We start from the raw sequence: 27,500 nt of genomic DNA on the forward strand, positions 1-27,500 counted from the left end.
TTGGTTGCGTGGGAGCCTCGGAAACCATCGGCAAACTAGGCCCTTGGTCGTGTGGGAGCCTCGAACACCATCGGCACCTCGGTGCTATGATGTGCAGGAGCCTCGTACACTATTAGCAACCTAGGCCCTTGGTCGTGCGGGAGCGTCAAGCACCATCGACACCTTGGTGCTTGGATGTGCGGGAACCTCAGACACCATCGGCAACATAGGCCCTTGGTGCGTGCGAGAGCCTCGGGCACCATCGGCACCTTGGTGCTATGATGTGAGAGAGCCTCGGACACTGTCGGCAACCTAGGGCATTGGTCATACGGGAGCCTCAGACACCATCGGCAAACTAGGACTTTGGTCGTGCGAGACCCTCGGGCACCATCGGTAACCTAGGCCCTTGGTCGTGCGAGAGCCTCGGGCACCGTCGGCACCTGGGTGCTCGGATGTCCGGGATCCTTAGACACCATCGGCAATCTAGGCCCTTGGTCTTGCGGGAGCCTCGGGCACCATCGGCTACTTAGGCCCTTGGTCGTGTGAAAGCCTCGGGCACCATCGGCACCTGGGCGCTCAGATGTGCGGGAGCCTCGGACACCATCGACAAACTAGGCCCTTGGTCGTACGGGAGCCTCGGGTACCATTGGAACCTCGGTGTTATGATGTGCGAGAACATCAGACACTGTCTGAAACCTAGGCCCTTGGTCGTGTGGGAGCCTCAGACACCATTGGCAAACTAGGCCCTTGGTTGTGCGAGAGCCTCGGACACCATCGACACCTCGGTGCTATAATGTGCGGAAGCCTCAGACACTGTAGGCAACCTAGGCCCTTGGTCGTGCGGGAGCGTCGAGCACCATCGACACTTATGTACTTGGATGTGCAGGAACCCCGGACACCATCAACAACATAGGCCCTTGGTCGTGCGAGAGCCTCAGGCACCATCGGTGCCTTGATGCTATGATGTACGAGAGCCTTGGAGACTGTTGGCAACCTAGGCCCTACGTCGTACGGGAGCCTCGGACACCATCAGCAAACTAGGCTTTTGGTCGTCTGGGAGCTTCAGGCACCATCGGCACCTGGGCGGTCGGATGTCCGGGAGCCCCGAACATCAGCGGCAAACTAAACCCTTGGTCATGAAGGAGCCTCAGCACCATCGGTAACTAGGCCCCTGGTCATGCAGGAGCCTTGGGCACCGTCGGCAAAATAGCCCTTTGTGGTGCGAGTACCTCGGGTATCATCGGCACCTAGGTGCTTGGATGTGCGGGAGCCTCAAACACCATCGGCAAACTAGGCCCTTGGTCATGAGGGAGCCTCGGGCACTATCGGCAACCTAGGTTCTCAGATGTGCTGGAGCCTCGGACACCATCGGTAAACTAGGCACTTGGTCTTGGAGGAGCCTCTGGCACTATCGGCTACTAGGCCCTTGGTCGTATAAAAGCATCAGGTACCATCGACACCTGGGCGCTCGGATGTCCGGGAGCCTCGGGTACCATCGGCACCTCGGTGCTATGATGTGCGGGAGCCTTGAGCACCACCGACACCTTGGTGTTGGATGTGCGGGAACCTCTGACAGCATAGGCAACCTAGGCCCTTGGTCGTGCGAGAGCCTCGGGCACCATCGCCACCTAGGTGTTCGGATGTACGGGAGCCTCGGACACAATCGGCAAACTAAACCCTTGGTCGTGCGGGATCCTCAGGCACCACCGGTAAAACCGTTTGAGAAAGGAAAAGACTTTGACTCGTACAAGTTTTGAAGGTCGCCTTTCTGGCTTAGGATCTATAACATCTCCTTAGAACTGTTAGATCGCCAGATGGTTTTGGATGTTGGAAATGCCTTGGGCGAACTGGTGGCGATCGATTGGAAGGACCGCAATGGAGGGTGGACTGAATTTGTCAGGATCAATGTTAAGATAAATGTTTTAAAACCTCTAAGAAGAGTGGTGAAATTGCTGGACAGAGAAGGGACGGAAGTGATAGGGGTGATAAAGTACGAAAGGCTTTCGAACTTCTGCTATGTTTTCGGGTTGATACGACATTCGAGCAAGACATGTAAGCATAACAAGGAAGTTTAGGAACTGAATGAGTCAAACCTACAGTATGGTAGTTGGATGAAGGCTTCACTAGTTAATCCAATCCAAGATAGAAATAGATGAAGAAATGGGCTGGAACTAATGAAATCAAAGGATCAAATGAATGCTGATAAAGAGGAGAGCCAGTCGAACTCGAGAGGGGAGAGTGAGTAGATAAGACAGAAAGAAAAGGAAAGGCTTGGGGAAGAGGAGTCAATGACTACCTCCTCTGTGGAAAAAAGGAGCCATAAAGCTATGAGGGATGCATTGAGACGTTTTAATAGTAAATGAAAGAGGCACAGGGGCTTGGGGGAGAAAATGGGGAGGAAAGCCCGACAAAATTGGTTAAAAAGAGGCTGTTAGAAAACATTTCACCTTTCAAGGTGGTGGCTGGTGACCAGCCCCGCCAAGAGCAATAAAAATCTTTAGTTGGAACTGTTGGGGGTTGGAAACCTCGCGACAGTTCGTGAGTTAAAGTAACTTCTCGTTGTGAATGCTCCTGATATTGTATTCTTGTATGAAACAAAAATCCACTCTAACAAGTTTTCTCGCATTCGGGCCATGTGCAGGATGGAGGGGTGCTTAGCTGTGAGCTCGGAAAGAAAGAGTGGGGGAATGGTGCTGATGTAGAGGGAAGGCGTGAGAGTCACAATCCAGAATTACTCAAGATATCACATTGTTTCGGTGGTTTGGATGGAGGATAGGGAGAAATTTAGGTTCACTGGCTTTTATGGGTAATCGGAGCCAAGCTTAAAACACCAGGCGTGGGATATGATGAGAAGAGTTAAGAGCACGGTCAATGAAGGATGGATTATGGGAGGTGATTTTAACGCCATCTTGAATGACTTAGAGAAGGAAGGGAGTCGTAGAAAACCTAGGGCATTGGTGGACGAGTTTAGAGATATCTTGGAGGAGTTAAGCTTGACGGATGTGAAAACGGGTAATGGCTGGTTCACTTGGACAAATAATAGAGATGGAAACAGATTGGTCAAAGAAAGGCTGGATATATTTGTTATTTCGGATGTTATCATGGAGAGAATGTCGTTACTTGCATCCTATGTTGTGCACCAATCCAAATCCAACCATGAGGTCATCTTAATGGATCTGCAAGGAAGTAGGCTGAAAGTGAAGGGTAACGACCCGAGGGTTTGCTTTAGGTATGACCGTTGTTGGGCCAAGGAGCGGAGGCTAGGGATATTATTTCTAACATTTGGTCCAACGAGGAGACAAAGTTGCTGGAAAAAATGGAAGTGTTCCGGGAGAGGTTGGGACCATGGCAATATCAATGTTATAGAAGGATGAAGCAGAAAATTGAAAATTTGGAGAAGGATATCGTCAGACTCATGGATGGGCATATTAACGAGAGATCTACAAACTTGCTTAAGGAAACCCGGTGCAAGCTGGGCCAGTTATATGATACGGAAGAAAAGTATTGGGTGACCAGGTCGAGATCGCAGTGGTTAAGGGAATGGGACATAAATACGCGCTACTTTCACGTGCGGACTTCGGGTCGTCGTAAGAAAAACAACATTGATAGGATAAAAGATGCGTATGGAAATTGGCATGTTGACAACAATGAGATCTGCCATGTTGCGTGGGATTATTTCAATGAGTTGTTCAAGACATCTATTGACTCGGTGGAGGTGAGTGACTTGCATGTTATTCCCGAGTGCATTAACAATGACATGAATAGAAGGTTGATGGGGGAGTTCTCAAAAGAGGAAATTTTTAGGGCTTTCAATCAGATGGACCCCCGTAAGGCTCCTAGGACTGATGGGCTGCTGGGGAGCTTTTACAAGGAGCATTGGACTACGGTGGGCGAGGATGTTCTACGGTTGTGCCAGGATATTCTTCATGGCCGCAGAAGCGCTGAGTGCATAAACGAAACGCTAATTGTGTTGATTCTTAAAATAAAAAATCCGTGTGTTATGGCTATCTTTCGGCCTATTAGTCTGTGCAGGGTTATATACAAGATTGTTTCAAAGGCTCCCGCTAATAGGCTTAAAGAGGTTCTGCCACTGTGCATTAGCCAGAATCAGAGTGCCTTTGTCCCTAACAAAATGATCCATGACAACATCCTTGTGGCTCATAAGCTCATGCATTATCTCAGTAGCTCCAAGAATGGTCCTAACAAGGGATGTGTGGTCAAGCTCGATATGAGTAAAGCCTATGACCGCGTGGAATGGGGTTTCCTGCAGATAGTGTTGATTAAAATGGGTTTTTCAAATGTGTGGGTTAACAAAATCATGGAGTGTGTGTGCTCTATTCATTACAGAGTTAAATGCAATTCCAATATTTCTAATATCATTTTTCCGGAAAGAAGACTTCGGTAAGGGGACCATTTATCCCCGTACTTATTTTTTTCTGTATGGAAGCCTTGTCTCGCATGTTGCTCCATGGTCCGGAGACAAATAAAATTAAGGGTATCCATGTTAGGAAGGATGGCCCGAGAATCAACCACTTATTTTTGCTGATGATGCTTTATTGTTTGTCAGGAATAAACAGAGCGAGGTGGAGGCCTTCACTAAGATGATCAAGTCTTTTGAAAAAATTTCTGGCCAAAATATTAACATAGAGAAGTCGATGATTTATTTCATTCCCAGTACCTCGGGACCTCAACGCGCGAGTTTAACTAGTATGCTTAAGATGAAGGTGGTGAATAACCTTGATGCGTATCTGGGGCTGCCCATTCCGATTAGCAAAAGGAAGTCTACGGCTTTTCAAGGCATCTTAGATCGAATGGCCAACAGAATAAATAGCTGGTCAAAGAGGTTACTGTTGTACGGTGGCAAAGAGGTCTTCATCAAGTCTATCCTACAGTCGAGTCCTACTTATGCTTTTTCAGTGTTCTTTGTTCCTAAGGGCATCCTTAAGAAGACCCAAACTATGATAAGCCGCATGTGGTGGGGTGGCGGGGATAAGTCTAGAGGTTGGTATAGTTTGTCTTGGGATCCGGTTTGCTTCCCGAAAGGCATGGAGGGCCTAGGTTTCAGGGACCTTAGGCGGTTCAACGTGGCTTTATTAGGGAGACAAGTGTCGAGGCTGTCTAGCTGCAAAGATACATTATGTTTCAGAGTTTTGAGTGTGAAATATTTCCCGGATGGTGATGTATTTCGCCCCAAGAGAGTTGACAAGCCGTCTTATATGTGGAAGAGTATCACCAGGGCCGCTAGTTTACTGCACGAGGGTTTATGGTGGAATTTGGACAACGGCAGGAGGATAAATATATGACAGGAGAACTGGGGTGTTGAAGGGCTCTCTGGTGATTCTATTCGTCTGAACAGAAGGGAGGTGCCCGAGACAAAGGTTTGTGAGCTTATTGATGAAACTAATGATGGCTTGAAGGAGCAGAGGGTTATGGAGATCTACGGTGATTACATGGGGGACCAAATCTGCAAAATCCCCATTCTTCATAATGGTCCTGACGACTACCGTATATGGTTCCAAAGTCCTCTGGGGTCTTACTCCACTAAATCCGCGTATTCCTGGATGACTCTTAAACACGTGGGCTTTGGTCCCCATCGGTTCTTTTGGAGGCTTGTCTGGAAGTTACATACCTTACCAATGATTAAGATTTTTTGCTGCCGTATTGGCCATGACATTCTGCCTACGTATGAAAATATCTCTAAAATCAGGAGGGAGTTCAATTGTTTATGCCCGCGATGTGGGAGCAAGGAGGAGACCCTCATACGTGCGTTGAAAGATTGTCCGAGAGCTAGGGCGATCTTGATTCACGGGGGTTTTGATAATGCTCTTTTGGATGGAAGTTACTGGAGGTGCATGGACTGGATCGAAGATGTGGCCCGTTCGTTGGACAAGAAGGCTCTTTCGGACTTTGTTACGGTGCTCTGGAATATCTGGAATAGTAGGAACAATAAAGTGTTCAGAAATATGGAGGAAGATGCGAAGGCAATTTGGGATAGAGCTACTACGTTGAATAGGGACTTTCATATCATTAACTTTATGGAGAGACCGATGATTCCTAAGCCTATCGAAGAGAAAGGGTGGCAGAAACTTGGACCTGGGGTGGTTAAAATTAATTTTGAGGCTGCTACTAATGGGAGCAGAATGAGCTTTGGGATTGTGGCCATGGATCATGATGGCTTTGTGCTTGGGGGGCGCGCGGGTGTTTTGGAGAGTAATACTGGTGCTGAATGGGCCGAGCTGCAGGCGTTGGCTGATAGCTTGAGCTGGCGGGGGAGAAAAATGGCTCAATTTGGAGCTGGAATCTGATTGTGCGAATCTGGTGAATCGGCTAAAAAGGGCTCGCATTGACTTTTCAACCTATGGCTTCCTCATTCGGCAGCTTCTAAATTCTTTTGACCCGTGTATTATTTTTAACTTTGTTTGGACCCTGCGATGTTGTAATAAAGCGGCAGACCAACTTTGTAAATGGGCCTATAAAAACAATTGTACTAAGGCTTTCGACATGGACTATCCGATTGAGATCCATGATGTAATTTTGAAAGATGCTATTAATTGAGTTTTTTTGACCTTCGGGTATTTCCATCAAAAAAAAAAGAATGTCCCCTGGTAGCGCATTGACCAAGTTTTTTTAGCTATTTAGGGGGGTGATATTGAGCGAGCAGGGGTTGTCAAGGGCATTGCCCACGCCCACGCATGCCTGGACATCGGTGCCCCTCCACCGCCGGTTAGGTTCCCAATAGTGCTCCGGTGATCCATCCCGGTGGTGCTCCGGTGAACTGTCCTGGCAATGCTCTAGCGAGCCATTCCGGTAGCATAGGCCCTTGGTCGTACGAGAGGCTCGGGCACCATCGGCACGTGGGTGCTAGAATGTGCGGGAGCCTCGAACACCATCGGCAACCTAGGCCCTTGGTCGTGCGAGAGCCTTGGGCACCATCAGCACCTAAGTGCTTGGTTGTGTGGGAGCCTCGGACACCATCGGCAAACTAGGCCCTTGGTCGTGCGGGAGCCTCGGGCACTATCGGCAACCTAGGCCCTTGGTCATGCAAGAGCCTCGGGCACCATCGTGACTTGGGCACTCGGATGTGCGGGAGCATCAGACACCATCGGCAACCTAGGCCCTTGGTCTTGCGAGAGCCTTGGGCACCATCGGCACCTAGGCGCTCGAATGTTGGGGAGCCTCGGAGACTATCGGCAAACTAAGCCCTTGGTCATGCGGGAGCTTCGGGTACCATCGGCACATCGGTGGTCAATTCATTTGCGTGTGGGGCCCGTCTGTCGTCTTTCTTAGGTTCTTTGGTTTATTTTATTATTTTCACCATCAGTTCTATTTTCGTTATTTTCTTGGGTGCTTTGACATAGGTTGCGTGGCGTTCTGCATAGATTATGCGTGGTTTTTAACGTTTTCTCGTGGGATTTCACTGATCGCCACCGTGGCCCACATGGAGGTTTCTGCTTTAAGTTTTTGACTCTTATAATTTCTGTACGTTTCTTGGGAGTTGTTTTTTGCATGGTTTTACGTTCTTTTTTTTCTGGGGGTGCATCCTCTGTATGGCATTTTCTTGCATGCATGGTTCTGCTTGTTTCTTGGCCCCTGTTTGTTGATTGGGTCCCCTGGTTCCTATTTGATATATTTTTTACACCCGTTTTAGTTTCTTTTAACTTTTAGTTTTTCTGGGTTAGGGGGTGCCTTTGCTTGCTGGGTTAAGGGGTGTTTTTTTCCTGGTTTCCTTTTCTTTTTCGTTTTTTATTAGTCAGGGTGGGGGCTTTGTTGTTGGTGTTGTTCCGCGGTTGGTGGGGCGGGTTTCGTTTTTGTGCTGGGTTGCTTCTGGGTTTTTGCCTTTCTTTTCTTCTTGCAGTTCTTGTTTTGCGAAGACAGAGGTATATGTGTCCAAGCGGGTCCCTGGAGTTTCCTCACTCTCAAGGTAGCAGCTTGATGGGTTGTAGCTTGCCCGATGAAATTTTTGTGCTGGAATTGTCATGGGGTAGGGAACCCTGCGAAAATAAGGGAATTAAATAAACTTCTCGCTGCCAATAATCCTGATATTATCTTCTTGAGTGAAACAAAAATGTCTGCCAGTGATTTCAGAATGGTTCAAAATAAGTTTAGGGTCCAGAATGGAGTTGCTGTTAAGTTTGAGGGTCGAAGTGGGGGACTTGCGCTGCTGTGAAGGGAAGGGCTTGACGTATCTATCCGAAACTACTCCAAACATCACAAAGATTCGATGGTAAAACTGGGGAATAATAAAACCATTCGAGTTACGGGTTTCTACGGGCATGCGAATTCGAGCCTTAGAAGAAGCTCTTGGGATATTCTGCGGAGGGTTGGAGAATCGGTTGGGGAGGAGTGGGTGGTTGGGGGAGATTTTAATGCTATACTGAATGAACTGAGAAAGAAGGAGGTCGAAGGTGAGTAAGGGCCCAGATGAATGAGTTCAAAGAAGTCATGGATGAGATGGCTTTAGTTGATATAAAGCCTGATAGTGGATGCTTTACATGGATAAACAATAGGAATAAGGGGAGGCTGATAAAAGAGAGACTTGACAGATTACTCACCTCAGTGGCAGTGGTTGAAAACTTTCCGTTTATTGCTTCTAAAGTGGTAAGACAAACTTAGTCCGATCATGACGCGATTATTTTAGACTTATGGGGGCAGAAACCGATAGATTACCCAAAAGACAAGAGATTGTGCTTCAGGTTTGATGTTTGTTGGGTTGGTGACGAGGAAGCAAAAAAGGTTATTGAAAGAGCTTGGACCAGGGAGGGTACAAACTATAACGATAAGACGGATAGAGTTAGGTCGTCCATTGGTCCCTGGCAATGTAAGAAATATGGAAAAATGAAGAGCGAAGTGTGGAAATTGGAGAAACAGATTGAGCTGATCATTGATTCTGCCAACAGAGAGGATAGCGCGAAAACGCTAAAGGAAGCTCGCAGAAGGTTTAATTTTCTATACGCTAGGGAAGAGAGCTACTGGGCTCAAAGGTCTAGGTCAAGATGGCTTAGGGAGGGAGATCGTAACACTAAGTACTTCCATGCTAAAGCTACTGGTCGTTTAAAGAAGAATAACATTGTGAAGATTAAAGATGCGGCAGGAAATTGGGTGACAAATAGTAATGACATATGTAAGGTTGCTAAAGATCATTTTGTGAGCTTGTTTCAGTCAAATGGTCAAAATGCTAATATCCAAGAGATAGGCCATATAAAGTAGTGCGTTACGAGGGAAACAAATGAAAGGTTCAATATGATATATAGAGTGGAAGAGGTTCTTCAGGCTATCAAGCAAATTGACCCAAATAAAGCCCCTGGTATTGATGGTCTATCAGGAAATTTTTTCAAGCACCATTGGGAGATAGTGGGAAAGGACTCTATTAGATTTTGCTTGGATATTCTAAAAGGGAAAAAGGATATCTCTAGCCTTAATGATACGATGATCATTTCAATCCCTAAGATTAGAGATCCATGTGAGCTTACTAACTATCGCCCTATCAGCTTGTGCAGGTTTGCCTACAAGATCATCTCAAAGGTGTATGCAAACAGGCTAAAAGCTGTCCTACCAAATTGCATCAGCCAAAATCAAAGCGCATTTGTGCCGGGCAGGATGATACATGATAATATCCTTATAGAGCATGAGCTTCTCCATTACCTTCAAAGTTCTAAAAATGGTCCCAATAAAGGGTTGGTGGTCAAGCTCGACATGAGCAAAGCTTATGACCGTGTGGAGTGGAACTTCATTGAAACAGTTATGAAGAAAATGGGATTTGATGGAAAGTGGATTGCAAAAATAATGGAATGTGTTCACTCGGTTAAATATACGGTTAAATGAAATAATGATTTATCTAAATTTTTCATCCCCGAGAGGGGTCTCCGTCAAGGGGACCCCCTATCTCCTTATTTGTTTTTATTTTGTATGGAAGCTTTTTCGAGAATGCTTCTCCATGCTCAGGAGAATAATTTGTTAAGGGGTATCCGAGAAAGTAGGAACGGTCCTAGAATAAACCATCTATTTTTTGCTGATGACGCTCTTTTATTTATCAGGAATAAAAAGGGTGATATGGAGAGTCTAGTTAACATGCTCAATATTTTCTCTTATAATTCAGGCCAAGAGATTAATTTTGAAAAGTCAATGGTCCAGTTTAGCCCAAACACATCACGTGATCAGAGAACAATCATCAGTGGTCTCCTTGGCATGATGGTGGTGGAAAATCTAAATAACTACATAGGCCTCCCTATTCCAATAGGTAAGAAGAAATCTGCAGCTTTTAATGAGATAACTAATAGAATGTCTTGCAAGATAAATAGTTGGACAAAAAGATTGCTCTCATTTGGAGGAAAGGAAGTCTTCATCAAAGCTGTGTGCTCCAAGCCATTCCCACATATGCTATGTCGATTTTCTTGGCCCCCAAAGGCATTATTGATGATATCCAGGCAAAGCTAAGCAGAGCTTGGTGGGTGGGAAAGGAGAAAGGAAGATACTGGACTATGATCCCATGGAAAACCTTATGTATACCGAAGGCTATGGGAGGACTTGGAATACGTGATGTTCACCTTTTCAACTTGGCTCTCTTAGGGCGTCAAGTGTGGAGACTAATAAACAACACAGACTCCCTATGTTTCAAAGTTCTGTCTTCAAAATACTTTCCTGATGGCAACATTTTTAACGCAAAAAAGGTTGACAAAGCATCCTTCACCTGGTCAAGCATTTCGAAAATGGAGGAAGTGCTGAAAGAAGTATTTGGATGGCAGGTCGGAAATGGTGAGAAGATAAACATTTGGGCCGATAACTGGGGTATGGAAGGCCTCAATGGGGACGCTATTAAAAGAGCCACCTTAAACCAAAATGAAAAGAGGGTAAATGACCTGTGGCTTGCGGATAGCAGAACTTGGGACGCAAACAAAGTGAAGCAAGTTTATGGATGTGACTGGGGTGAAAAGATCTGTAACATTCCCATTGGCGATGAGGGACAAGTGGATAGAATGATATGGTTTCATAACCCACATGGATGTTTTACTTCAAAGTTTGCCTATTCCTGGCTGCTGTTGAAAGAAATAGGATATAGCCCTCACAGGTTTTTTTGGAAAGCCATATGGAAGCTCGACACTTTACCGAAGATCCGGGTTTTTACGTGGAGGGTGGGCATGAGATTCTCCTGACAAATTGTAAGATCGCTACTACCAGACAAGGTTTCGACAAGGGATGCCCGAGATGCAGAGCTTAAGCCGAAATGCTGTTACATGCGTTAAAAGATTACCCAACCTCAAGAGCTGTTCTTTCAAAAGGTGGATGGTCCACGAGCTTTATTTCTAAGAATTACGATCAGTGCATTGACTGGTTGGAAGAGATGATGCGTATCCTCGATAAGAGAGCTATGGCTGATCTGATAACAATTTTATGGAACTACTGGAATAACAGGAACAACCACATCTTCAGGGGTAAAGAAGAGGAGGCTCAGCAGATATGGGAAAGAGCCAGCAATCTGAATAAGGAATTTCGAATATGCAACATGGTGAATAAACCTTTACTTTCAAATAACACTGGGGAGAAAAAGTGGAAAATGCCACCAAAGGGCTTCATTAAAATAAACTTTGACGCTACAGTGGGCGAAAATAGAATCGGATATGGGACAATTTTAAGGGATGAAGAAGGCTTTGTCTTAGGAGGAGGTGGGGGTTTTAAAGAGCTTAGGTTGTCAGTGGAAGAGGCTGAGTGCATGGCTTTTGAAGAAAGCATTAACGTGGCGCGTAGCTTGAATTTAAAAGAACATGTTCTCTTCAAAACAGACATTTAGGGCTGGTCAACAAATTCAATAATTTAGCCCATAGCTTCACCATGATAGGCGCACGGATAAAGGCTTGTACAGAATCCTTTAGTTTTTTCAAATCGGCCAATTTAATTTGGACCGAACGATCATGTAATACTGTAGCTCATTTAATTTGTAGAAAAATGTGTAATGAGGGAAAAAGATATTTGTTCGATATGGATTATCCTCCAGAAATCCACAATGATGTAATTCGTGATGTTTCGTAATAAATTGTGTTGACCCTTGTGGTCGTTTTTGTTTCAAAAAAAAGAATGTCGCCTGGTAGCGCATTGACCAAGTTTTTTTAGCTCTTTAGGGGGGAGGTGATATTGAGTGAGCAGGGGTTGTCCAGGGTAATGCCCACGCCCACCGCATGCCCGGACGTCGGTGCCCCCACTGCCGGTTAAATTCCTGGCGGTGCTCCAGCGATCCATCCCGGCGGTGCTCCGGCGAGCCATTCTAGCAGCTTAGGCCCTTGGTCGTGGGGGAGCATCGGGCACCATCGACACCTTGGTGCCAGTGTCACGGGGCTAGAGTTTTCTCTTCTGATCCATGCGGCCTTAGGGGATTCGTTCATCCAAACTCGCGTAAGTCAGCCTGAACTCAAGTGAGGATTCCTTAAGAACTTCTCCAAGGCACCAAATTGAAGAGCGGAAGCGACTTATGCCAAAAGAAGAACAACAAAGAACAACTGAAAGAACGCTCTCAAAGTGTTTGAGTAAATGCCCTCTATTCTCTTATTCACAAAGAATAATGAAACAATGAATAGAGTGAGTACAACTGCGGGGGAGGCTCTCTATTTATAGTTGAGCTCCCACAAAACCGACGGTCATGATACATTTACATCGACGGACGAGATTAGCCATATCCCTTTATTTTATGGATTTACAAGATAGGCCATATCAAATCTAATCTAATCTTTACAAGATATGATTCCCTCTATCTTCTAAGATTAGTTACCATATCAGCCTAAGTTGCCATGTCTTCATTATCGGGCCAACTAGGCTTCAATCTGACACGCTTCTCTAATAGCTCTTTGAATCAGGTTAGTTCTCGTGGGCCAAATGATCCCCATCTGAGCAATAGACCTCTATTGGATGCATTTGGTGCGATGGTCACGGGCATTGAACTGTGGCCCGTGACATTCTTCCCAACCCATTCTCACAACATCCTCGTTGTGACTTCTGAATGGCACTGACTTGATTCGCCTCAGTCTCGTCTCCACGCCTTAGCCTTTCCCTTCCTTCAAGACTTTTTCCTCGGCTTACATTGTTTCTTAACTCGAACAATCCTACTCGTTTGTACATCTTGATGACAATAAGTTATGTCACTCTCTTGTCCACTTTCTAACTTCGCTTGAACAGAATCCTCGAGATTCACCACCCTTGGCTTCACTTTCCCCACAGTCTCTCGGCCTCTTTGCTCAAGAACTTCGAAAGGGCCCCTACGTTCTTACCAAGTTAAAAAGTTAGAATGCAAAATACTATCACAGTGTTCGGAATGTACCTTCGCATCTACTCTGGTCAACTGTCCCACATGTATCACTTCCTTTCCTTGAAGTTCGATGCACCACCCACCTCTCCCATAGGTAAAAGCCTAGTCGATGACTCGGCCAACTCCGACGCTTCACTCAACTTAAACCTTATTGGTCCCAGCTTCACTATTTTCATCGCAACTCTTTCCTCTAAGTCCGATGACAAACTCACCTCTTCCTTGGGTGGAATTCCCTCTGATGACTCACCAAGCTCAGACGTTGCCTTTCTTTTGACTCGGGCTTGCTTTGGACAATTCCGCAACTCATGTGGACCATGGCACAAGAAGCACTTTACTCGCTTCTTTTTGCTCCTCTTTGCCTTCTTGGCTTTGGCTTTTCCCTTACTCGAACCAAGCTTCTTTGGCTCCTTGTCTGGCTACATCGTTCCCCTCGATGACAGACTTTCTCGAACACTTTCGCAACCTATACGGACCATGACACAAGAAGCACTCCACTGGCTTCTTCTCACTTTCGGCCTGCTTAGCTTCGACACCCCTTGCACTTGCACTCGAACCAAGTACTAAGGCCTTACCCACCGGCTTCTCCTTAAGCGCGGATTTCCTCGGACATTTCTTAAACATGTTTAGAACATAGCAAAGAAAGCATTTTAGCTTGTCCTTTTTCCTCTTGGGTTTCTTCTTCCCAACTCATGGTTTCCCATTACCACCATTGTCGCCATTGCCAATGCCATCAACAATATCTTCCTTGTGATCCATTTCACATACATCCCTTTCCTCGGACTTGGAAGTCCCAAGCTTGTCTTTCCCTAGACCCAGCTTGACCACGGACTCAACTATCGTCAAGGCTTTCGACAGCTTTTGGACACCTCTTTGTTCCACCTCCTTTCGACCCACGGCTTCAATCCATTCTGAAAAATAAGCAATGCTTCTCTTTCGGTCACCTCTGAAACTTGGAGCATAAGTTCCTTGAACTCTTGAACATACTCCCCCACTGTGCCCCGTTGCGTTACCCCTTGCAACTTTTCCCAAGCTTCTTCCTTGGCAAATTCTAGGTAAAACTGTCCCTTCAATTCGCATTGGAACTCTTGCCACGTCCCAATCTCACCTTGCCTTTTATTTGTGGACCTGCCTCGCCACCATAAAAGCGTAATGTCAGTACGAAACATTGAAGCAGTGTTTACCTTAACTGCACCGTCCATGATGCCTTTGGCACGGAAGTAGTTTTCCATCCTCCACAAGAAATTATCCACATCGCATGCAGACCTTGTCCCCACAAGCTCTTTCGGCTTCGGGACATCCTCATTATTGAGTGCTGCATTTGCCACTCCCTTCCCCATGGCTACTCGACACAAGGCCAGCTCTCCCACGAGCTTGTCTATTCTTGTACTCAAAGCCCTCGTCGTGGCCATTGTTTCCTCCTTCAAAGCCATCATCATGGCCTCGAGAGCATCGTTCCTCTCCGTCAGCTTCTTCTTTTGGTAATCTAGCAACTTTTGCACGCTATCCCTTTGGAAAGTGAGACACATGGTCAAACAATCCCTGGACTGCTCCCTCAAGTCTTCAACACTTTCTCCAAGTGCAATGTCTCACTCTTTTGCATCCTCCATGGACTTCTCAAGTTTACCCACGCGTTCCTCAACAGCCGACAACATCTCCCTCAAAGACTTTCTCGCCCACCTTTGTTCGAACTCTTCTCTTGACATCCTAATGGTGCCTTTGAACTAACAACTCAGATATTACTTGGTTCAAACCTTGCTCGGATACCACTGGTCACGGAGCTAGAGTTTTCTCTTGCGATCCGTGCGGCCTGAGGCCATCCGTTCGCCCAAAATCGTCTAAGTCAGCCTTAACTCAAGTGAGGATTCCTTAAGAACTCCTCCAAGGTACCAAATTAAAGAGCGAGAGTGACTTATGCCAAAAGAAGAACAACAAAGAAAAACAGAAAGAACGCTCACAAAGTGTTTGAGTAAATGCTCTCTATTCTCTTATTCACAAAGAATAATGAAACAATGAATGGACTGAGTACAACTGAGGGGGAGGCTCTCTATTTATAGTTGAGCTCCCCCAAAACTGACGGTCAAGATACATTTACATCGACGGACGAGATTAGCCATATCCCTTTATTTTAGGGATTTACAAGATATGCCATATCAAAATCTAATCTAATCTTTACAAGATATGATTCCTTCTATCTTCTAAGATTAGTTACCATATCAGGCTAAGTTTCTATGTCTTTATTACCGGGCCAACCAGAATTCAATCTGACTGGCTTCTCTAATAGCTCCTTGAATCGGGCCAGTTCTCTTGGGCCAAATGATCCCTATCTGAGCAATAAACCTCTATTGGATGCATTTGGCGCGATGGTCACGGGCTTTGAACTGCGGCCCTTGACACTAGGATGTGTGGAAGCCTCAAACACCATCGGTAACCTAGGTCCTTGGTCGTGTGAGAGCCTTGGGCACCATCGGCACCTAGGTGCTTGGATGTGCGGAAGCCTCAGACACCATCGGCAACGAGGCCCTTGGTCGTGCGGTAGCCTTGGGCACCATCGGCAACCTAGGCCCTTGGTCGTGCGGGAGCCTCGGGCACCATCAAGACCTGGGAGCTCTGATGTGCGGGAGCATCGGACACCATCGGCAACCTAAGCCCTTGGTCGTGCAAGAGCCTCGGACACCATCGGCACCTAGGCGCTCGGATGTGCGGGAGCCTCGGAGACCATCGGTAAACTAAGCCCTTGGTTATATGGGAGCCTCGGCCACCATCGGCACCTCGGTGCATGGATGTATGGAAGCCTTGGGCACCATCAACAACTTAGGACCTTGTTCGTGCGGGAGCCTCGAGCACCATCGACACCTCGGTGCTTGGATGTGCAGTAACCTCAGACACCATCAGCAACCTAGGCCTTTGGTCGTACGAGAGCCTCGAGCACCATCGACACCTAGGCGCTCGGATGTGTGGGAGCCTCAGACACCATCGACAACTTGGTGCTTGTATATGCGGGAGCCTCGAGCACCACCGGCACCTTGGTGGCTCGGATGTCCGGGAGCCTCAGACACCATCAGCAACCTTGGTGCTTATGTGCAGAAGCCTCAGACACCATCAGCAAACTAGGCCCTTGGTTGTACGGGGGTCTCGGGCACCATCGGTATCCTAGGCCCTTGGTTGTGCGAGAGCCTCGGGCACCATCGGCACCTGGGTGCTCGGATGTGCGGGAACCTCGAACACCATCGGGACCTTGGTGCCTGGGATGTGTGGGCTAAAGAAAAGTGTCCCCATTTCAGACAGACGAATGTTTTCTGGTAGCACATTGACGTTATTTTTTAGCTCTTTAAGGGGTAAAGATCTGTTGCCCCCCGATGTGCCCCTCCTCCGAGCTGAGGTGGGCTGCGTCTAGCCCCCCATGGGGGACGGGTCGTCCCGCAATGACTCATCAACGGTGGTGAGTTTGTCACCGACAGTAGTGGTCGGGGTGACAATTTTTTGGCCGGTCAAGCTCGTGCCCATAGAAATGTAGCCAACGACCCCTTGCCCGCATTCGAAGCTGTCCGCGACCCCAGTACTAAGTCCTTTTGACAGAAACGGCTCACTGGGGGTGTAAGTTGAGTTTGTGGGCTCGGTCTTGGCTCGACCAAGTCCCAGTGGGATTTTTCCCCTCATAGCTCTCGTGCCAAGCGGTTGTGGTGCGCCCTCGTTCATTTTTCCTTCCGCTCCCTTACCATTTGATTGGTTGGGTGGGCTATTGGCCGATATGCGTGGGCGATACTACTAGTACGCAATGGGCATATCAGTGGTGTTTTGGTTGTGTGTATTGGCAGGCTCCATGCTACTCACATCAAACTGTCGAGCCACACTCCTCATTAACTCCCCTTATTGTAACTGAACTCAAGGGGAAGGATCAGGATCCTGTGTTGCGTACCTAAGCCAGATGGAATTATGGATGTGTTGCCATCCCTTTTCCATCTCATGCCCTTCGGGGAGCGTGGTGAACCTCAATCTGTTGGATCGCCAGCACCTCTATGGCGCAGCAAAAAAATAAAAATCCGGCGATCCTAACCAGGGATCCATGTGTGAGGAACGAATCGGGGTGAAAGAGGTTGCGAAATTACCTAATGTTTATTCAGAGTAGACAAGCAACACCTCAACAACGAGTAGTACGATCTGTTTGTCGAACCAAACCGAAATCTATCGTGATTAGGCCTCTACGTAATCCACCCAGTTGACTACTGAACGGAAGGAATCCCCAAAAGCAGTTTTGAGAGTTATTTTTCTTTGAAGGTCGCTAGACTCAAACAAAGAAAAACGGATTATATATATCCTTTTGTTTTAGGGTTTTTAAGAATTAAATAAATATAATAATATTCTAATCAAGAAAATTATAATTACATTAATTATAATATAAGTTGGTAAAACATATATTTATTTGAATTCTTATGCTAACCAAATTCATATCCTCACTATCGTACAACAACCTTGTACATAATGTGTTGGAAATTTGATTACCGAATTAAATTAATTCTATAATTAATTTAATTCAAACGACCCCAAAAACAATACCAACTATGGTTTATTCCGTTCATTTCAACTATAGGGTGTGACCACAGAGGTTCTTGTAACGTTAGCAAGTAACACTAGAACGATTCTAATGCTACGAACAATGAGTGGCATCTAACAATGCATCATTGCTACCTAAGTCACAAGAGATCATGATTCGACATAACCTTTTATGATTAACCTTTATGCAATAATCCTTAAGTCCTTTATCTCCGGATTGGACACAAGTCATGGAATAGTCACACTTGCATTGTCCATTCCATGTTCCTTGATATCTTAAGCGGACTACGATATCTGAGATAAGTATGACATCTAATATCAACTTATTTGAGCATGGCCATGCATTTCTAGTCTCACTTAATCAAGTGGCCTAAGATATTACTCCCATTATGTAGGAGGACTTATCCTATATCGACCAACCATATCCCTCTACATAGATTGTGGTATATCCAACATCGTCTTTATAGAACAACCGATTCTGATTATACGTTTGATCGTATCAAAATATACAACTCACGATGTTGGGATTATGATGATCTCAAGTCCGAGGATCATATAAATATTAATCATTATGAGTAATGTCGTGACAATTACATAATAATCCAAGAAACATACTCATAACGGGCCACCCAATATGTTGTTCTCTAACACACATATTCATGTAATGATTCGACATTCCATATCAATGACAAATCTTTATCATCAATCAACTACACGTTAGTCTTAATGCATTATCGTTGTCCTATCCAACAATAATTCTTGAGTAAGGAACTTTTAAGAATAATCATATTATTCTCAGGACATTATTATAAAATAGTTTATTTATATACACAGAAAAGAAACTGAAATAATAATGGTAACGCCTTATATTAATAAACATGATAAATCAAGTATGTTATTACAACCGTCTCATGATTGATCTTTGGGCATACTCTAACAATCTCCCACTAGCACTAAGACCAATCACTTATATATCTAATACCAAGTGACTTAGTGTGACGATCATGCTTCTGCTGTGTCAGAGGCTTGGTCAAGGATCAACAATGTTATCATCTGTAGGTACTCAGATATCTCTACATCCCTCGATCGATAATCTCTCGAATAAGATGGTAGCGCCTAAGTATATGTTTGGATCATTTGGTGAGATCTAGGTTCTTTAGCTTGTGCAATGGCTCCATTATTATCACATCGGAGTTCTATAGCATCGATATGCTAGGCACAACCCCTAGTTCAAGAATGAACTTTTGATCCAAACCTTCTTTTCTTTGCCTCACTTGGTCGCAATATACTCAACCTACATTGTAGAATCGACTCTTGTACTTTGCTTTGAGCTCTTCCAGCTCACAGCACCACCATTAAGGCAAAACACAAAACCTGATTGTGATCGAGAATCGTCCATATCGGTTTGGAAGCTAGCATCAGTGTAATCTTTTACACTTAACTCTTCCTCACCTCCATATAGTAGGAAAACATTCTTAGTTCTTCTCCAGTACTTAAGGATATTCTTGACTGTGGTCCAGTGACCTTCACCGGGATCTACTTGGTATCTGCTCGTCATGCTTAAGGCATATGAGACATCTGGACGGGTACATAACATGGCATACATGATAGATCCAATAGCTGAAGCATATGGAATTTTACTCATTCGTTCTCTCTCCTGTGGAGTTGAAGGACACATTTCCTTCGAGAGTGAAATACCATGTCCCATAGGTAGGAATCCTCTCTTAGATTCTTCCATACTGAACCTTTTCAGTACTTTGTCTATGTATGTACTTTGGCTTAGACCTAGTAGTCGTCTTGATCTATCTCTATAGATCTTTACTCCTAAGATGTAAGTTGCTTCGCCCAAGTCCTTCATAGAAAAACAATTTCCTAACCAAGTCTTAATAGACTGCAAGGTAGGTATGTCATTTCCTATGATAAGTATGTCATCCACATACAGTACCAAGAATGTTATAGTGCTCCCACTAACTTTCTTGTAAACACATGGCTCATCTTCATTTTTGATAAAACCAAACTCTTTGATTGCATCATTAAAACGAAGATTCCAACTTCGAGAAGCTTGCTTTAATCCATAAATGGATCTTTGTAGCTTACATATCTTTCCAGCATCCTTTGGATTGACAAAACCTTCAGGTTGTGTCATGTACACATCCTCTTCAAGTTTCCCATTAAGGAAAGCTGTTTTGACGTCCATCTGCCAGATTTCATAGTCATGAAATGCAGCTATAGCTAGCAAGATCCTGATGGATTTAAACATAGCTACAGGAGAAAAGTTTTCATCATAGTCAACACCATGAACTTGGCGAAAACCTTTAGCGACTAATCGCCCCTTGTATGTTTGTACATTACCATCCATGTCGGTTTTCTTTTTAAAAACCCACTTGCACCCTATGGGCTTAACCCCTTCGAGTGGGTCAACCAAAATTCATACTTGGTTTTCATACATGGAATCCATCTCAGATCTCATGGCTTCAAGCCATTTCTCAGAGTCTGGGCTCGTCATCGCTTCTTGATAAGTCCTAGGCTCATCTTGATCTATCAGTAGAACGTCACCATACGTTGTAACGAGAAATCCATATCTCTCAGGTGCTTGGCGTTCCCTTAAAGATCTACGCAGTGGTTGTGTTTCTACAGCAATTACTTGTTCCTCAACCCCTTGTGGAACTTGCTGTTGTTCTATCTCTGGTTCAGTGGTATTTTGCGATTCTTGAACTTCATCAAGTTCAATCTTTTTCCCACTTCCTTTTCTAGAAACAAATTCTCTCTCCAGGAAGACACCAGTCCGAGCAACAAGTATTTTGTTCTCAGTGGGATTAAAGAAATAATATCCTTTGGTTTCTTTTGGAACCCTACAAAAATACATTTTTCAGATTTGGGTTCAAGCTTAGTAGACGTCTGACGTTTAACATAAGCTTCGCAACCCCAAATTTTCATAAAAGACATACTGGGACGTTTCCCAATCCATATCTCATATGGTGTCTTTTAAACCGATTTAGATGGAACACGATTTAGTGTGAAAGTAGTTGTCTCAAGTGCATGTCCCCAAAAGGAAGTCGGTAGATCAGCATGACTCATCATGGATCGAACCATGTCTAACAAAGTTTGATTTCTTCTTTCAAAAACTCCATTCCATTAAGGAGTACCAGGAGGAGTAAGTTGTGAGACAATCCCACATTGCTTCAAAAGATCATCAAACTCTAAGCTCATATACTCTCCACCTCGATCAGATCGAAGTGTCTTGATAGTTTTTCCTAGTTGATTTTGTACTTCATTTTTGAATTCCTTGAACTTTTCAAGGGATTCAGACTTATGGCGTATGAGATAGACATACCCATATCTACTGAAATCATCAGTGAAAGTGATGAAGTAATGAAATCCTCCTCTAGCCTGTATATTTATTGGCCCACATACATTAGAATGTATTAGGCCCAATAAATCACTAGCTCGTTCACTTTTACCAGTAAAAGGAGACTTAGTCATTTTTCCCAATAAGCAAGATTCACATATTTCAAATTGTTCAAAAACAAATGAATCCAAGAAACCATCTTTATGGAGCTTGGATATACGTTCCTCACTTATGTGGCCCAAAGACAATGCCATAGATAAGTTTGATTTGAGTCATTTATTTTTGATCTTTTAGTATTTATGTTGTAGATGGGATTCATTTGATCTAAAACATAGAGGCCATTATTCAATTGTGCCGAACCATAGAAAACATTATTGAGATAAAAGGAACAATAATTATTCTTAATAATTATCTCAAAACCAATTTTGTCTAAACAAGAAATTGAAATAATGTTTTTAGTCAAACTGGGCACATAATAACAATCCTCTAAACATAAACCAAGTCCACTAGGCAAAAATAAATTATATGATCCCACAGCTAATGCAGCAACTTTTGCTCCATTTCCAACTCGTAGGTCCACATCTCCTCTAGTGAAAGTCCTACTCCTTTGCAGTCCCTGTACAGAAGTACAAATGTGAGAACCACAACCAGTATCTAATACCCATGAAGTAGTAGTTGATAAATTAATATCAATAACATAAATACACAAGCAGACGTTTCGCTTATTTTGGCCTTCTTGACTTCCTCAAGATAGATAGGCGCCCGCTTCAATGTCCAACACACCACAATGAAAACAATTTCCTTCCTTAGCCACCCCTCCTTTAGGTTTCAATGCAGCCTTTACTTTTCCAGGCTTGGGCCTAGCTTTGCCCTTGGGCTTTGCCTGAACTTTGGCCTTTCCCTTTCCCTTATTATTACGGACCATCAGTATAGGCTTGGGTCCAACCTTTTTCATGTTGCCTTCAGCAGTTTGTAACATACTGAGCAATTGTGGCAGAGTCTTATCAATCTCATTCATATTAAAATTGAAGACAAACTGGCTATAGCTATCCGGCAACGATTGCAGAATAACATCAGTGGCCAACTCTTGGCTCAATGGAAACCCAAGCTTAGAGAGGCTTTCAATATAGCCAATCATCTTAAGGACATGAGGTCCCACTAGGATTCCTTCAGCCAGCTTACATTGGAACAGGGCCTTAGAGATATCGAACCTCTCTTGCCGTGCTTGCCCCTGATAAAGTTCTTTCAGGTGCTCAATCATTTCATAACCAACCATGTCCTCATGTTGCTTCAAGCTCGTGGATTCATAGTGGCAAGCATAAGACATCCAACGTCTACTATGTCATCGAGATGCTTCTGTAAGCATCTCTATCAGCCCTCGAGGCATTAGTGGGTGGCTCGTTAGGAACTGGTTGTTCAATGACATATAATTTTCGTTCTTGTTTGAGGACAATCCTCAAGTTATGGAACCAGTCAAGAAAATTTAAACCATTCAACTTGTCCTTCTCAAGGACCGATCGCAATGATAGTGTATTTGTGTTTGCAGCCATAATATATCTACAACAATGAAATTATGCGTGTGAAAATTTATCAAATTTATATTAATCATTAAAATGACTTAATTAAATGATGCTCCCACTATTTTACTACAAAACTAATACCCTCATACGTTAGTTTCGGAAAGGCTTTCTTGAAAAGCATTTCAAGTGGGTTAAGGATCCATATTTCACCTCCTCTTAAGTTAGCTTTGGCTTTACTCTCAAGATTATGGTTATCTAGGTAAGCAACACTTGCTAATTACATCATATGTAACTCCTAAAGTTTGGTGAACAACTCTTGTTCTAACCATCTTATGATTTATCCAAATTACTTGCCTCTAGGTTTCTAATCCTATTAGAATAACCTAGTCAAGTCATTAACCAATTTTAACCTGCGAATATCACTTGTTTATTCTTCGCATTTAACCAAGATAAATACTAGTACTTCGCTTTAGCAGAACCTACACAGTATTGATCGAGGCCTTAACGAGGGCAAAATTGGAAGGCTATGTTGACTTAATAATTTAATAGAGGGATTTTATTAAGATCGTTTCATCTCACCAATTATGATTTACTTTTGTCCATTTAGCCATTTAATTGATCTCATCAATTAATATGGTTCATTATTATCAAATTTTAACATGTTTAAAATTTGGCATGCTTTAGACATCCATAGCATCTCATACATGAATAAAGCAATAAATAAATGCAATAGTTATAGCCCATAAACTAAGGTGGCGTAACCCAAGCCAATGGGAGAACCAAAAGGAAACCTAAAGGTGTAAGCCGGTTTTCAAGCTATCAGTCCACACTGGTTGGCCCATCTTCCATCTCGACTAGCCCACAGCAACTCTTGCAAATTACAATATGTAGAAACTCGTTTTACATACGAGGGAGTAAGATGAGAAGAGAAATACAAGAGAATAGTAGCAAGGCATGACACGTAGGCCGTATTTATAAAATTACAACCTTTTTATTATCAAATGGGCTGTTGGGCTATAACCATGCATTTTCAAACACCGTGCATGTCAAAAATAGCATATACAAATAAACACTTTTGTTAAGGTGTATTAAAACATATCCTTTCAACTTTATGGCCCACCAAGTTTTATTTATTATATATAAAAAATACTTTAAGAAGATGAAATTTGAGGCGGTGAAGGAGCCGTCCTCGATCCCCATCCCCAAAAATCTGACGAAGTTAAGGGTGTGGGGCGGAGCCCTGCAGATCTGAACCGATACCCCATTCAAGTAAAACCTCACGATTTGATAACTTTTATCAACATAATCGTGTTTTCGGATTTTAATCCTCGAGGTTTCATGCCGAACAACCCTTGTTCCACTAACCGATTAACTTTACTAGAAACATCAACACCACCATCGTATTCATTATAGATCGTTAACATTTAACCGTAATAACATAAAACCAAATAGGCCATAACATCATGATTAACATTTAATCCATTGTCAAAAGGAACGGTTATCAGGTTACTATTAAACGATTTAAACAGTCGAAATTTACTAAAATTAAAGCATTTAAACCTGAGTCCGTATCACACAAGTGGCTCTGACACCACTGTTGGATCGCCGGCACCTCTATGGCGCAGCGAAAAAATAAAAAACCGGCGACCCTAACCAGGGATCCATGTGTGAGGAACGAATCGGGGTGAAAGAGGTTGCGAAATTACCTAATGTTTATTCAGAGTAGACAGCAACACCTCAACAACGAGTAGTCCGATCCATTGTCGAACCAAAGCGCAATCTATCGTGATTAGGCCTCTACGTAATCCACCCAGTTGACTACGAACCAAGTAATCCCCAAAATAGTTTTGAGAGTTATTTTTCTTTGAAGGTCGCTAGACTCAAACAAAGAAAAACGGATTATATATATCCTTTTGTTTTAGGGTTTTTTAAGAATTAAATAAATATAATAATATTCTAATCCGAAAATTATAATTACATTAATTATAATATAAGTTCGGTAAACCATATATTTATTTGAATTCTTATGCTAACCAAATTCATGTCCTCACTATATGCATACAACAACCTTGTACATAATGTGTTGAAATTTGATTACCAAATAAATTAATTCTATAATTAATTTAATTCAAGCGACCCAAAAACAATACCAACTATGGTTTATTCCGTTCATTTCAACTATAGGGTGTGACCTCAGAGGTTCTTGTAACGTTAGCGGTAACACTAGAACGATTCTAATGCTACGAACAATGAGTGGCATCTAGCAATGCATCATTGCTACCTAAGTCACAAGAGATCATGATTCGACATAACCTTTTTATGATTAACCTTTTATGCAATAATCCTTAAGTCATTTATCTCTGGATTGGACACAAGTCATGGAATAGTCACACTTGCATTGTCCATTCCATGTTCCTTGATATCTTAAGCAGACTACGATATACAAATAAATATGACATCTAATATCAACTTATTTGAGCATGGCCATGCATTTCTAGTCTCACTTAATCAAGTGGCCTAAGATATTACTCCCATTATGTAGGAGGGACTTATCCTATATCAACCAACCATACCCCTCTACATAGATTGTGGTATATCCAACATCGTCTTTATAGAACAACCGATTCGATGCACGCTTGATGTATCAAAATATACAACTCACGACGTTGGGATTATGATGATCTCAAGTCTGAGGATCATATAAATATTAATCATTATGAGTAATGCCGTGACAATTACATAATAATCCAAGAAACATACTCATAACAGGTCAGTCCAATATGTTGTTCTCTAACACACATATTCATGTAATGATTCTGACATTCCATATCAATGATAACTCTTTATCATCAATCAACTACACGTTAGTCTTAATGCATTATCGTTGTCCTATCCAACAATAATACTTGACTAAGGAACTTTTAAGAATAATCATATTATTCTCAGGACATTATTATAAAACAGTTTATTTATATACACAGAAAAGAAACTGAAATAATAATGGTAACGCCTTATATTAATAAACATGATAAATCAAGTATGTTATTACAACCATCTCACGATTGATCTTTGGGCATACTCTAACACAATCGCGCCTTGTGTCCCGAGTGCGCCCCCTTATATCGGCGTGGCCTCGTCGGTGCACTGGTCCTCGATCGTGCTTTCAGATGCGGGAAATATTTTTGAGAGTAGGGTTCAGGCCCTTATCTCTCGACGCCTATGCATTTTGTCTTTTGACACGGACGATGCTCGTGCTCTGTTATTTCCTCTTCGTTGCTCACGCGGCATGTTGAGGGCCATGCAGTGCCGACGTCGCGGAGGAATGCTACTTGCTTGCTCCTTCCAGTAGTCATATGCTTGTCTCAAAGATTAAGCCATGCATGTGTAAGTAAGAACAAATTCAGACTGTGATACTGCGAATGTCTCATTAAATCAGTTATAGTTTTTTTGATGGTATTTGCTACTCGGATAATCGTAGTAATTCTAGAGCTAATACGTGCAACAAACCCCGACTTCTGGAAGGGATATATTTATTAGATAAAAGGTGGACGCGGGCTTTGCCCATTGCTCTGATAATTCATGATAACTCGACGGATCGCACGGCCTTTGTTCCTGCAACGCATCATTCAAATTTCTGCCCTATCAACTTTCGATGGTAGGATAGTGGCCTACTATAGCGGTGACGAGTGACGGAGAATTGGGGTTCGATTTCGGAGAGGGAGCCTGAGAAACGGCTACCATATCCAAGGCAGCAGGCGCGCAAATTACCCAATCTTGACACGGGGAGGTAGTGACAATAAATAACAATACCAGGCTCTATGAGTCTGGTAATTGGAATGAGTACAACCTAAATCCCTTAACGAGGATCCATTGAAGGGCAAGTCTGGTGCCAGCAGCCGCGGTAAATCCAGCTCCAATAGCATATATTTAAGTTGTTGCAGTTAAAAAGCTCGTAGTTGGACTTAGGGGTGGGTCAGCTGGTCCGCCTCACGGTGACCACCAGTCTGCTCGTCCCTTCTATCGGCGATGCGCTCCTGGCCTTAATTGGCCAGGCCTTTTCTCTGGCGCTGTTACTTTGAAGAAATTAGAATGCTGAAAGCAGACCTACGCTTGTATACATTAGCATGGGATAACATCATAGGATTTCGATCCTATTGTGTTGGCCTTCGGGATTGGAGTAATGATTAATAGGGACAGTCGGGGGCATTCGTATTTCATAGTCAGAGGTGAAATTCTTGGATTTATGAAAGACGAACAATTGCAAAAGCATTTTCCAAGGATGTTTTCATTAATCAAGAACGAAAGTTGGGGGCTCAAAGACGATCAGATACCGTCCTAGTCTCAACCATAAACGATGCCGACCAAGGATCGGCGGATGTTGCTTTTAGGACTCCACTGACACCTTATGAGAAATCAAAGTCTTTGGGTTCCAGGGGGAGTAGGGTCGCAAGACTGAAACTTAAAGGAATTGACGGAAGGGCACCACCAGGAGTGGAGCCTGCGGCTTAATTTGACTCAACACGGGGAAACTTACCAGGTCCAGACATAGTGAGGATTGACAGATTGAGAGCTCTTTCTTGAATTTATGGGTGGTGATGCATGGCCATTCTTAGTTGGTAGAGCGATTTTTCTGGTTAATTCCATTAACAAAAGAGACCTCAGCCTACTAACTAGCTACATGGAGGCGATCCTCCCTGGCTAGGTTCTTAGAGGGACTATGGCCTTTTAGGATAAGGAAGTTTGGGGCAATAATAGGTCTGTGATGCCCTTAGATGTTCTAGGTCGCAGGCGCGCTACACTGATGTATTCA

At 43.7% G+C, this 27,500-nt stretch overlaps 4 protein-coding genes across 4 annotated transcripts; all 4 read left to right on the forward strand.

Moving 5' to 3' along the window:
* The first annotated feature begins 3,349 nt into the window (after window positions 1-3,349).
* LOC128035468 (uncharacterized) lies at window positions 3,350-6,284 on the forward strand. Its single transcript, XM_052625215.1, has 3 exons — window positions 3,350-4,380; window positions 4,547-5,159; window positions 5,286-6,284. The coding sequence occupies exons 1-3, from the start codon at window positions 3,350-3,352 to the stop codon at window positions 6,282-6,284; spliced, it is 2,643 nt and encodes an 880-aa protein (XP_052481175.1).
* Window positions 6,285-8,200: 1,916 nt separating this feature from the next.
* Window positions 8,201-9,186, forward strand: LOC128035469 (uncharacterized). The gene is made up of 3 exons (XM_052625216.1): window positions 8,201-8,384; window positions 8,441-8,577; window positions 8,632-9,186. Exons 1-3 carry the CDS (start codon window positions 8,201-8,203, stop codon window positions 9,184-9,186), a joined length of 876 nt encoding a protein of 291 aa, XP_052481176.1.
* A 1,172-nt stretch (window positions 9,187-10,358) lies between these two features.
* LOC128035470 (uncharacterized mitochondrial protein AtMg00310-like) lies at window positions 10,359-11,129 on the forward strand. The gene has a single exon (XM_052625217.1). It carries the CDS (start codon window positions 10,359-10,361, stop codon window positions 11,127-11,129), a length of 771 nt encoding a protein of 256 aa, XP_052481177.1.
* A 71-nt stretch (window positions 11,130-11,200) lies between these two features.
* Window positions 11,201-11,764, forward strand: LOC128035471 (uncharacterized). The gene has a single exon (XM_052625218.1). It carries the CDS (start codon window positions 11,201-11,203, stop codon window positions 11,762-11,764), a length of 564 nt encoding a protein of 187 aa, XP_052481178.1.
* Window positions 11,765-27,500: the final 15,736 nt, after the last annotated feature.

Source organism: Gossypium raimondii, chromosome 12, assembly GCF_025698545.1.
Source record: "Gossypium raimondii isolate GPD5lz chromosome 12, ASM2569854v1, whole genome shotgun sequence".
NCBI lineage: Eukaryota > Viridiplantae > Streptophyta > Magnoliopsida > Malvales > Malvaceae > Gossypium > Gossypium raimondii.